The 12886-nt window shown below is 34.4% G+C and overlaps 1 protein-coding gene across 2 annotated transcripts in view; it reads right to left on the reverse strand.

Moving 5' to 3' along the window:
* Positions 1-12886, reverse strand: part of GABBR2 (gamma-aminobutyric acid type B receptor subunit 2) — a 454194-nt gene that overhangs the window by 224910 nt on the left and 216398 nt on the right. For both annotated transcript variants that reach the window (XM_068194855.1, XM_068194863.1), the window contains 3 exons: positions 11082-11147; positions 5717-5908; positions 4356-4592 (listed from right to left, as the gene is read on the reverse strand). In XM_068194855.1, coding sequence (XP_068050956.1) covers positions 4356-4592; positions 5717-5908; positions 11082-11147 — 495 coding nt within the window. The remainder of the gene's footprint in view (positions 1-4355; positions 4593-5716; positions 5909-11081; positions 11148-12886) is intronic.

Here is a 12886-nt window from a genome sequence, read left to right on the forward strand (position 1 = left end):
CCATCCCTCAAAGTGTTCAAGGCCAGGTTGGATGGGGCTCTGAGACAGGCTGGAACTAGATGGCCTTTAAGGTCCCTTCCAACCTAAACCATTCTATGACATCTTTCCAAGTATGATCAACTCTTGTTTTGATAACAAATATAACTATTACTGTAATTGTAAGTTACTGTGTAGTCATCCATAGTCTCTACAAAGAGAAGAAAAAAAGGAAAAAAAATACTGAAACAAAATCCATCTATTTTCTAGACAGATTTTGATTTTGTATACACTAAATAGGATTTGGTATCCTGAGAAGGCGGCATTAATTCCTCACTAATTATTAAGCCTCCAAGCTATATCATGGTAGCATTGCACAAAATAAAGTTTGACTTTTCTTCTTTTTTTTAAAAAATTATCCCTTAGACAAACAGTCTTGCTTTAGGAGAATAATTCTGACTCTGTGAAAAATTCTCCTCAACATTCACACATACATGATGAACATCTTATCGGTAGAATGCTGAAAAATGCTACAGAATTGAAATGCAGATATATGCATCTCACAGGCATATATTTTTTCCCCATCACTTTATCTCTCTGTATTGATTCAAAGCAGTAACCGTTCAGCAGAGACTTCGGTTGATCCTGCAATTCTAAATTCCTTCCAGTGCCTTTACCAACTACATCAGGGAACTCCTCAGACATCTAAACTGTGTCAAAAAAACTTGTGTAAATACTTCTGTTTTCTGACACTCAAGTGATCAGAAAGAATGTGTACTATTCGAGACGAGGAATATATTTAGCAAGGAAACAGGACCTGGCACTTCATACATTACAAGGGAAGTGTTGCATTCAGTTTATACAAATGTCTCTATCTAGATTAAGAAAAGTGGAAAAAAAAAGGTTCAAAATCCTTTATTTTTTTTTTTATTTCAGAACTTTCTCATTTATAACCAATCAAGTGCTCTGATAACTAAGGAAATTAAAAAATGCACTCCATGAAAGCCAAACTAGTCCCAAATCAAAAGCATTCCTGTCCTGAAAGCTGGTTATTGAATAGGGGCCAATCTAACCATGAAATGCTTTATTCAACTGGAAAATGGCCAGCACCAGTGAATCTGAATCTTCTCCCAAATCTGGACATTCATATTAACTAAACTGTAGGAAGATCCCTGCAGGTCTTTTGTTTTGCATTTCTTATCACAAAATTATTTTCCACCTGTAAAACAGTATCCAATTTATCTTTTTAAAAGTGTAGCAGATAGCTGCATTACTATTTTCTGATAAAACACCAAATTTATGTTTTCCTGTTCTGTATTCAGAATACACAAGAAATTTATATGGTAATCAACATGATTATAAGTCTGATAAGTATGAAGGCAAAAGAAAAGAAGGAATCAATTTGCTGAGAAAAAAAAAAATCCAGAAAGAGAGCAGAACCCTCAGGAATATTTAAGGAATATCCATAATTTCCCTTCCAATAGATTTCTGACAGCAGAATTAGAATAAATAACATTTTTTACTGAGTTTCTGTTGCATAAAAATAGGATTTGTCATGTCAAGTCTCTGGACAATAGCTTTATCTGTTTTCTAAATGCTATCTCTTGGAAAATTTTTTAAAATTTAAAAAAGAACAGAAAGTTGATAGAATTACATTCCAAATAATTAGGAACCAAAACACTTCATCCCAAGTCTTTTCCAGATTGTTTAAAAAATTCCACAACCCCCTCCCCACTCAATGATGTTGTCTTCTATAAATAATTTCAAAGAAAATGAAAACTGGGTAAAGGGATTTATTATTTATGACATTACAGTGTTTCTGATATCATATTCACAGAAAGCATAGAGAAAGCTACTTAATAGATTTTCCAGTTTTAGATTCTTGACTACAGCTTCTTGTTTATCTTTTCTTATCTAACAAATAACAACATAGTTTATTATTGGATGAGTCTTTGAATATTGATAAGATTTAGTCATCCCTTTTGTTTCTTTTTTTTCCCCAAAACTCAGTTTATATTTAGCACAAATAATCTTGAATAAAGGAATACTTCCTGTTTAGAATAAGTTTTTTAAAATAAACTGTGAAAAAATTATATTAAAATACATGTTCTGGAAAAAAAAATTAAATTAGATTTAGCACTCCAAGACATAAAACTCATATTCCAGTGAGAGTTTTAAATTAGGTCACAAATGACAGCATTTATTAGACTGAAGAATAAAAAGTTGAAAAGTATTTCTGGTAAAAATCAATCTGTTCCTTCAGCTTCAACTTTCTGAACACTACAATGCAAAATAATTAATATTCTTCTAAAATTCTTTTTTCTCCATGCTTGTCTGGAAAAGCTTGAGCATTGTGTGTTGCAACTATGCCCTAAGAAAGTGTAGTTGCTATAGACTTTCTTCTCTCCGTATCTCTCGCAATGAAATGTTTTTGTAGATTACAGGTACAGGAAGTGTGATCCTTGCAATTGCCAGACTTGGGCTGTGCATTGTCATTATGATTTGGCTGACCAATGATAAAGAGAAATATTTTACCAACCGCCTCAGACAGGTACTGAATACAGTGAATCATCATGCAGTAATTTCTCTGAAAACCATTATACCTGAGAATATAAAGTAAGTAAACATAGCTGAGTGTGGCTGTTGAAGCTTTGATTCATTCCCTCCCTAAAGGGATGCTTGTGAGATTTTGCTGGTGTCTATGAAACTAGTTAAAAAGAGCTTTCTTTCAATTTTAGATATTTTATATTTTGGGTTTGATTTTTTGTTGTTGTTGTTTTTGTTGTTGTTGTCGGAGAGGAAGCAGTGAAGGGTAATTAAGCAATGCTAATGACATCTATCAATTTCACCATAACTGGCTGCAAAATTAAACAGAAGGCAAAAAGGATAAGAAAAAACAAAACAAAAACCAAACCAAAAAAGAATTACACAGTAATATTCAATTTCAAACCTATTGATAGATATCATACATGGAATAATGCAGGACAAATGTAACTGAGTCCCTGCAGAGTCTGGTACATAACTGCTACTGTCTGAAAGCTTCATCAAAGATACAGTCCTACTGTGGATACAATGGAATAACAAATTCTTTTGCTGAAACTTTCAGTCTAATTTAGTGCAAAAAGAAAGCAAAATTCATATTGTGCAAGCAACTAGATATTAGTATTGTCTTGCCATATGGTTGGGTTTTACTTAGAAATCCTGAATTAATTTTGTGTGTGCCACATCACAGAAAACTTTTTCTGCAATTAACAAGGACACCAAAAATTTGAGCCTTTACACTTTGTTGATGTATTTGTGCAGGCATTTCCTCCTTAAACCCGTTTCTGACAGGTATGACAACCTTAGTTCTGCTACTTCAATGTGTTTAGATGTTAATTGATATCCAGGACAGTTTGTTCTAACATGGGGACAAGATTTTCCCAGCTCCCTCCAACCTTCTCCATGCTCTTGCTGCAAGGAGACGCCCCTCTGTGCACCACTGAAACACACTTTTCTTCAAACACTGTTTTCCTTATCTAGCCATATTGCAGACCAAGCACATTGCGCAACAAATCATGTTCCAGTAGGTTCCTTGTTGCAGCTATTGGAAACTCCAAAGACTGTTTTCCCTGAAATGAAGTCTGCTCATCTCTCTCAGTGAGCTCTGCAGACTCCTGAACACAAATACACCACTAAATTCCAACTGATGTTGCTTCAGATGCAATTAAGAAGTTTTAAGACCACACTCCTATCACGTGTTTTACTCTGCTAAAAAGCAGAAGAAATGTAAACAAATTCTAAAAAATAAAAAATACAAAGGGTTTGAAATTGTACAGTTGAAATCAGAATTAAGATACTACTGTATATGAGCAGTTTTTAAGTCACTGTAAGCATGCTTTGTGCTCAACTGTGAAAAAATACAAATTATAAATAAATTTAAATCACAGCTGAAGCATGTTGCAAGAATATCTAGGATGTACAGCACTGTAGTTAAAGACTATAGCCTATTTCCAAACCTAAATGATGGAGAGAAGTATGTATTTTCAGATCACATTCCAGCTACTCCTTAACTGCTAAAACTTTCACTTAAAAGGTCACTGCAGCTTGCAAAACTTGTGGTTCCCTTGGGACCACTCTGATTTGTTAATTCAGATGACATTCATGCTTAAAAATCTGATAACTGAGGAATTGTATAGTGTCATCCCTTGGCATCTGCAGACAGGTAATGAGCAAGACTGTCAAGGCATTAATTTTTAATATAAAGTGGAACTGGTAGCTCTGAAGATAGAAGCAACTCTGTTTCTTTTTCAAGCATACTTAATATTTAATACTTGTTTCAATTACTGACACAAAATGACAAGCCTCCTGCATCCCCCAATAATCTGATGAGGACTTACCGTTACTCCAAAGAACCTGGTTTCATTCATAGCACTCAGAAAGATGTCGCCAAGTTTTTGATTTGAGTAGTTAAAATCTTCAATTTTTTGGTGCTCGTTGGTGGAATTTAGGTAACTCATTGCCCGCTGTAGGGAATTGGCAATCACCCATATTCCATCATAAGCATAACCATGAAATTTGCTGGACTGCCCATCACCACGTCTAGCGTTGTATTCCTTTTCATACTGCTGTGGAGTCTGCAGAGGAGATAAAATTCAGTTTTACCTCAGTACTTAACATTTTACAAAGTTGAATCTAAACTAACGCCTGAAACTGCATCCTCCAATTTAGAGATGTGCATAACTAATATAGAAAAGGCCTCCAAAATAAAAATTATGAAAGAAAATAAAATTCAAGAAACATGTATTGTTTCTTGTTAAAAACTGCTGGTGTGATTGGGAAGCAGAACTAGGAGACAGAGAGACTGAAAGCAGTTGTACTGCCTCACTGAATAAATGACAACTTGCTTTATTTTACTTTTGTACAAAAGGCTCCAATTCAACCAAAACTGTACCCTGGTGAGCCATAATACTAGAACAGGGAATAAGTCTCTGTCCCTGCAAATTAGTGGTCTGATTACAGGATAACACAAATCAAATAACCTTTACTTGAGCAACCGTTTGCTCAATATGAAATTTTGAGTGGCAATTTGTCTATATTTTACAAGTTCATTATGTTCTGGATGGTGTGCTGTCATATGATGAGCTACCCTTCAGTAAAGTTGCCTTTCATGCTCACACAGCAAGGCATGAAAGGCAGATGGAAAAAAAAATGAAAAGCAGCAAAATCAGGCATGTTTATTCATTGGTCAGAGTTTGTATGGATTTGTTCTGTGATAAAATTTTATGTGCTTTATGGAAACACTACATATTTTGATATTTAAAACAAACCTCACCTCCTGCTCCCTAGTTCTGAGAGACACAAATCACCATTCAAATTGGCCATTTGCAGAATAGGTTTAAATATAAGAGTTTTCTGTTTCTGCGCTCAACTATTTAACTTGAAGTGACACAGCACAAGATACTAAAGACTGTAATTCAAACTTTAATGTACATTTAACTAGAATGTTCATACTGGGAGAAAAGGGCAGATTTGAAGCAAGGGACTTCACTGCTTTCTTAGCCTGTAGAAAATTAGATTTGATTTTCAAATATTTTAAAATTGCAAACTAGTGGAAAGTAGTGAAACTAACAGTGATGACTGCCAGGTCACTTGGTAGAAGAACCCTTTAGCTTCACCTCCCCCCTTGGTGTTTTACTGTGCCAGCCCAGCAGTGAGAGAACTAATGGTATCATAAAATAGATGGAAGAAAAATACGAACCCTTCCTGATATAGTCTTATTCGTTTTTGAGCTGAGAGGCTCAAAATCCACTCCAATATAACCTTCCATGGCTGTAAGAAGATTTTTGCTGAGACACTGTGAGGAATTAATCCAAGCTTCCCACCAAAGATTTTCATACCACCCTGGAATAATCCACTGATATTTGCTGCCATACATTTCTTCATCATAAGCCTGCAAATAAGAAAACCAGAAAAGATAATCAACATTGTAATAGAGGTATTGAACATAAAACCAATTGCTTTTGGTTAACTTTTTTTTCGTTATTAATGAAATGACAGTGTAATTGGGGTACACAAGTATTTTAAACAGTTTACAATAATTACTCGGTAATAACAAAGACTTTTTTTGAAGACTCCTAATTTAGAATTCAGGAAATGAGAATTTACTAAACCCTGTTTTTCTTTCAGTGGATCATTTCCTAAAAAACAGAAAAATGAAACTGTATTCTAGAACTGAGGGAGTTAAAGAGGAACACAAACAGAAGGCACTGCTTTCCACAGAAAGTTCTTTATACACAACTATTACATGAGTGATAGAACTACCATGCTACCACACATAAACTAAGTAATTATCACCATTAAATCAGCCTGAGGACTAGGTTAACAAGAAAACTTGGATCATAGGCACCATTGAATCACATGTGACTAAAAAGCAGACCATAGTAACATTAAATTAGCAGTTCCTTCTAAGGAGCATTAGTGAATAGTGAATTGCTAAAGCAAAATCTTAAGGATTTTTTTCTCAGCAAGAATTTTCTTCATATGAAATTCTATATTGTTGGAATACTGAATACAGCCCACTGTAATCCAAGATACTGAGATTATAGTTATCTCCTTTCAATACTTAGCAGATATATATAACAGGAAACAGAAATAATTTCTTAGTCAGGCACATATGCTGTTGTACCTAAAAGCTGATCTATTCTCAAATATTCTCTTTGATTGGGAAGAGTGTTCTAGTATAAAATTAGCAAATTTTATCTCAGATGTTTCTCTCACTGTCTTGTAACTAGATATATTTCATTTGACATTTCAGTCAGGCTCCATTTCAAAACTGCAGGTTTCATGCTTATTTGGCTCCTAATATAAGCAATACTTGAGATAGAAAGCCCAAGATAAAAATTCTAATTTTTAGAAATACATGGTGCAAGCTTAGAGCTCTTAACAGAAAAACTGCTACATTTTCACAAAAAAAAAAAAAATACAGAAGGAGGAAATTATGAGAATGCAAACAGGACATATTAGTCATTCTGAAATAACTGTTTTGAAAAGTATCCCAATGATCATACAAAAAGCCTATCAGAGAAGTAAAGATCAATAACAGAATATATGAAATAGGACAACCTCCTAAATATGTTAATGCCCAAATTAAAAATGGGCTTTAAATCTTTCAAGTCTATTATAATGGTGCCAGTTCAGTTCATAACGGTATTGTGCAGAAAGCAGATTTATTTGGCTCCTGGTTGCCGAAGCTTTTGTTCAGACAAAATCAAATTTCATGCCTTTGTATGCAATGCTGCTTGAAAGTCCTGTCTGAAACCTGGTGTCTTGCATCTCATATATTACTTATTCCACAATCTACATAAACAGTTTGTCTTTCTCTTGCCTGCTCATTCTGCCCTTCCAGAAATATATCTGTTTCTATCCTCCTATCCACCTGCACTCCTGCACAGCTATGGAGACACTGTATTCCAGGGCCACCTGCAATGAAAATAGCAATTCCATCCTGCAGTACTCCCTTCTAAAAGAATTTGCATTATGCAGTTAAGTCATTCAAGACCTTTCAGTCACTGAGTGTTTTTTTATCTGACAGTTTTTGAATCATGAGGACACAAACTGGTACAGAATAATGCTTTTAGAGAAGGACAATCTTATGTAGCTTCCCCTGCTCTATAGAGATTAAAGTATCAAACTGTGTGTTGCCAGAAAGTATTGGCTGTGAACTATTCTGAAATTAGAGCTGCTGGAAATTTTCTGTTTGCATAAGCACTTGTACTGTTTCCTGCATAATCTGTGAATGCCCTGGAAAATAGGCTGAAAATTGAAAGTTTCAAAATAGCCAGAAATTTCATCTTGGAAACAAGAGATCATTCCCAATATGGTTGCCTGAAAGACTGGTTACACTTTCACATTTCTGCACCAATCTGGTTTAACAAAACGCAAAACAAACACTTTAAGAGCTGTCAGCTCTTCCTTTGAGATACGGTGGAATGACAGGGCTTGAAGGGTAGTCAGGGAAAGGCAAAAGTAGGAACAAAATCAGATCCTCTGAGGCTGAGCACTATGACCATGCAGTCATTTTTCTAGTGACAGCACAGCTGACAGTATTCAGATATTTCAGTGTTTGGGTCCCAGAAGAGTTATTGCAAAATGATGCTTTTTTGCCACCAATTTCTCCCTGTCGATTCTGCTAAATGGAGATGATTTTGATGCTTAAAATATACAAGTATTTGAAACACATGGGTTTTTCTTGAACTGTTTGAGTGCACATAAGACCAATACCTACAAGTTTCAGTTTCTAAGGAGAAGACTTTTTGGCAGACAAGAGCAAGCTGAAGGTTTGCACATACTTTGTACCACCAGAACAGCATAAAGCAGTCATACACTTTCCTTAATCTTTTTCCCATACCCTATGTAGAATGCAAAGCCCCGAGCTGCTGTCAAGCAGCCAGAAAACTGCCATGGACAATGTTTGCCCTTGTGAGATTGAATTTTTATTTTTTTCTTTTAAAGCATTTCCTTCTTGTTTGAATCCATAAATAAATGCTTATTTACAACAAAGAGATTAATGTAATAGCTATTTCTTATGTGTAGCAAACAATTAGCGGCAATTTGTTGATTGTTGAATTATTAAGTTTTGACCAAAAAGGCCTAATTTCTATTCCAAGAAAACATGACATTCATCCCACTGAGGTGAAAATGAATTATAAAGCTAAGCTTTCCCATAGAACTAAAATTGCTCACTGTTTTTTACACTGGTGATAAATGAACTAAACTTTTTTTATGAACTAAATGAACTAAACTTATTTAAACTAATGAGCTAAACTTCTCTAAATCCTTGTAGGAAATACCTGCCAACATTCACTTTGGCTTGAACCAGTCCTGTTCTGTTTTTAAAGTTTGCTACTGAGTTATACTATCTTTAGCCCAATTTTTTGTGTGAGTGTATTGGTCTCTTCTTCCCAATAACAAGGAATAGAAAAAGAGGAAATGATCTGAAGTTGCAATATAGGTGGTTCAGATGGGATATTAAGAAAGACTTCTTCACTGAAAGGATTATCAGGCATCAGGGAAGAGGTTGAGTCACCATTACAGGCAGCATTCAAAAGATGACCCTACATAAGTCATTACCAAATAATATTTAGGATATACCTACAATCAGAAAAAACGATTAGAAATCTTGCATTAGTGAAAAAGCACCTCCCTTTAACAAACTCAAAGCCTTTTTCTGACTGACATCAGTAACCCTGCAGCATATAACAAGGAATCACAAGTGAAACCTGTCTGAAAATACACCTGGAAAAGAGGAGTTAAAAAACTTGACATATCCAAATTATTGTGCTCTTAGACATATACCTATAGGACTGCATGAATCAACAATATATTTTATGAATAATAACAAGCTTTCTGACATATTGTAGTGCATTAATATATAAATAACCTAATTGAACTGCCCTCTCCTGCATTCAGTCTCCTGCTGAAACTCTCAAATAAATACATTTAAACAAGCCTAAATACATGATCTTACAGATTTCCCCAGGCTCCAGAAAAATCTACCTTATTATTTTTGATACTAATGTACTTTAGAAGCAGCCATCATACTTTAAACTGCTGAGAGTTACGCACATTTCCCACATTCACATCAGAAACCTGTGGCCGGCGCTTGTGTGACATTGTCTCCCTGGAACCTTTAATTCGACAGTGATGCAGACTAAAGGACAGCCTGCCCCTCTAAGGAATTCTAAAATTTCTTCAGTGGCCTCACATGAACATGGATTTAGAAGAGAATTCTAGAGAAATACAACAAGAAATTAAGGGCAACTAGAAATGAGGCCAATCTCTTGCTAATGTTGGATTGGAAGATAATTCTGACCAGGACCCTCTGATGGGGAAATGCAGCCCAATCCCAAGAGATCTGAGATAGATCTGGGCTACAGAAGTACCATTCTTTCTTTCAGGAATGAAAAAAATAGGAGATTATCTCTGTCAATCCAATTTAAATGGCAGTACAAAAATATCTATATACAAAGACCTAATAGATGAAAAGAATGAAAAATAAAATAATGCTTTCCATTTCCTTTTGGATGAAAACAGATTTTGTTCCTTCCAAATATACTCTACAATCTCCTTTCCAAATTTTGCCACCAACTGGGACAGCTGCTGAGTAAGAGCCAAAATGTATCTGAGACACATGTAGCACTCTCAGATTTTGAACTTCTGCCTTTCCTTTTTTTCCAAGGATAGGTGACTTTCTCACTAAGCGAACACTTAAAAGCACCCTTGGAAATTTATATGCTCTCATTATTGCTTTTCCATTATATTTACTGTGCTCTTGGATTAACTATTTAGACTAAGAACTCAATACTTAGGCCACTAAAATCTTTCTCTTTTGGATTTTTTTCAGGCTGGTACAAGTATACATTTTAGTCCTGCTACTTTTAAGAGCAATGACAGTGGATAAGTTTGAAGCACATTCACTTTAACAAATGGTGAGGACAGGGAATTCACTTTAACAAATGGTGAGGACAGGGAGTTTGCTAGTCTTACTGTTATGGTTAAAAAAACTTTCTTTTTTACTAACTAATATTTGTTTTCATGTAATACATGTAAAATGTACAGCACTCAGATGGGAATGACAACTGTACAATTAGCAACATTTTCAGCAGCAGAAATTATTAGTGTTGCTGACTCAGGATGTATAGGAACTGGCTTGAATTTCTTATTCTTTAAAAGCAAAACATGAAAAGCCCATACACACAGACATTGTCACCAGAACACAGCTCTTGGACAAGACTGAAATCTTGCAGTTCTGTCTCTATCTGCTGCTACATATGCAAGTATTTCCCTGGATCTGATGTGAAGAGCAATGCTCAAGTTTGATTTAGCATTTAATTCTATTACAAGAAATTAATAAGAAGAAGATAACCATGCAGTCTATGCCTAAATTCCACTGAAGACAAAGTATTTTGTTGAAAGAGAAATGGAACTACACATGTGTAACCCCTTTTTAGGATATAAACCTTCACAGAGCTGAACTCCATGAAGAAATGCTTATGCTCAAGTTACTTTTTTATCAAATGCAGCACAGTCTTTATTCTGATATGCAATTAAATGTATTTACTTACACAGCAAAAAACTTTCACAGCCATTTCCTCATTAAACTGGCCAAGGATTATCCGAACGTCATTACCCTGCAGATTGAATAAAATACAAGGCAGTTAAACACAGTCGCAGCTTCCAGATACCACCTTAATTGGCCATTCAGATCATGCAGGGAGTTAGCACAGATTACAGCTGCAGACAGAATTAATACAGAACTATTTCATCTTCTATAAGTTCAAGAATTTGAAGTACCACAAAAGAAAAAAAAATCTGAAATGTAGAAAATTATTAATCTATAGTAGTAATGAGAGTAAAACTCATATTACAGTCAAATATTAGTATTCAGAAACACTAAAATATCAAATATTCTTTTGCGTCCTTGCAATATTTCTACTACAATTTGAGTATTAGAACCAGTTGAAGACATAAACTTAGCACTGTCTGCATGAAATAAAACCTAAAATTAAGAAATTAGATTTGTGAAATCAAATTCCTTGCTATTATGCCTGCTTTAGTAATTTTTAAAGGTTTTACTCATACAGCATCTTCTCTGTAGTCACTATAACACATGGTCAACTCCCTCTCTACTCCCTTGCACCTCCACACATTAAAAAAAAATCATCACAGTTTAAAAACCTATGACTGAAGTCCAAAGACAATTTTACTTTCATACTTAGAAACATATTAAGAGAGTCTTCCTAAATTCAGGAGCATATGTAGGAAAATATTTCTCCAGGAACAGAACTAACCTCTTCCTAACATGAAAAATTACTTCTAATATTCATAAAACACAATTTTATGGCTTCACATTACCTTTTCTTTCACACAAAAAGGCAGAGTTCCCTGCAAAAGCTTGAGCAAATCAAATTTTTCATTTCTTTCATATAAGACCTGTTTAGAATTACTAATAGCTCTTTCCCTCTCTAAGGAAAAAACAAACATATGCTTTGGTATGATTTTCAGTGGCAAAAACCATTTAAATTTTAATTAAATCAATTTGTCAAAGATTTTTAGCTCAGATAATTTCACTGTTTATTTCTTGTCCAACAGAAAAAAAAACATGATGGACAGTGCAGTAAGATATTAGAATGCCTCTGTAACTAAATGCATGAAAGCAGTATCACTCTTTGCATGGTTTAAATCAGAAATAATGTAATATGCTTTGCTCCTTCTGAACCTGTGCATTTTCAGTAAGCCCGCTTCTCTTAATTTTTATATTTAGCCACAGACTGATAAAGTAATGTAAATCTTTTTCAAGTGGATTAGATTCTTTATAAACAAATCTAACAAGGTTACATGAAACTAAAGAAATAAATTACACAAATTACAGCAATATTGTTACAATTTTTGTAAGGACAATAAATAGATTTTGGAATTATGAACAAAAAAATTTACCTCATCTACTATTTCTTTTTTTTACATTTTAAAAATAATTTGGTTATTCTTGGAACCTCAGCTCTGAGTCACTTGACTGCTCTGAATATAAAAATGCAGACTTAATATTTGAAAAAAAGAGTAGCAGTGTTTGATTAAAAAATAAATGGCACAGCACTTAATAATTAAACTTAAAATTGAAGAAATTCCTTTCCATTTTATAACATGATGAAAACCAATTAAAGGAACAAACAAACAAACAAAAATATATAAACTATGTGGCGTCATAAATAATAATCCCAGAGTGCACAAGCAGCAATGCTGCCCACTGGCTGTGTGACAACATTGAGACTGAAGTCACAGTGCCTGTGGTGTGTGGTTTCACACCTTAAGACATTGCTTCCACCTGATTATCACATAATTTAGTATGCAATCTTGTAACCAAGGAATTGTG

The sequence above is a fragment of the Anomalospiza imberbis genome, chromosome 1 (assembly GCF_031753505.1).
Source record: "Anomalospiza imberbis isolate Cuckoo-Finch-1a 21T00152 chromosome 1, ASM3175350v1, whole genome shotgun sequence".
Taxonomy (NCBI): domain Eukaryota; kingdom Metazoa; phylum Chordata; class Aves; order Passeriformes; family Viduidae; genus Anomalospiza; species Anomalospiza imberbis.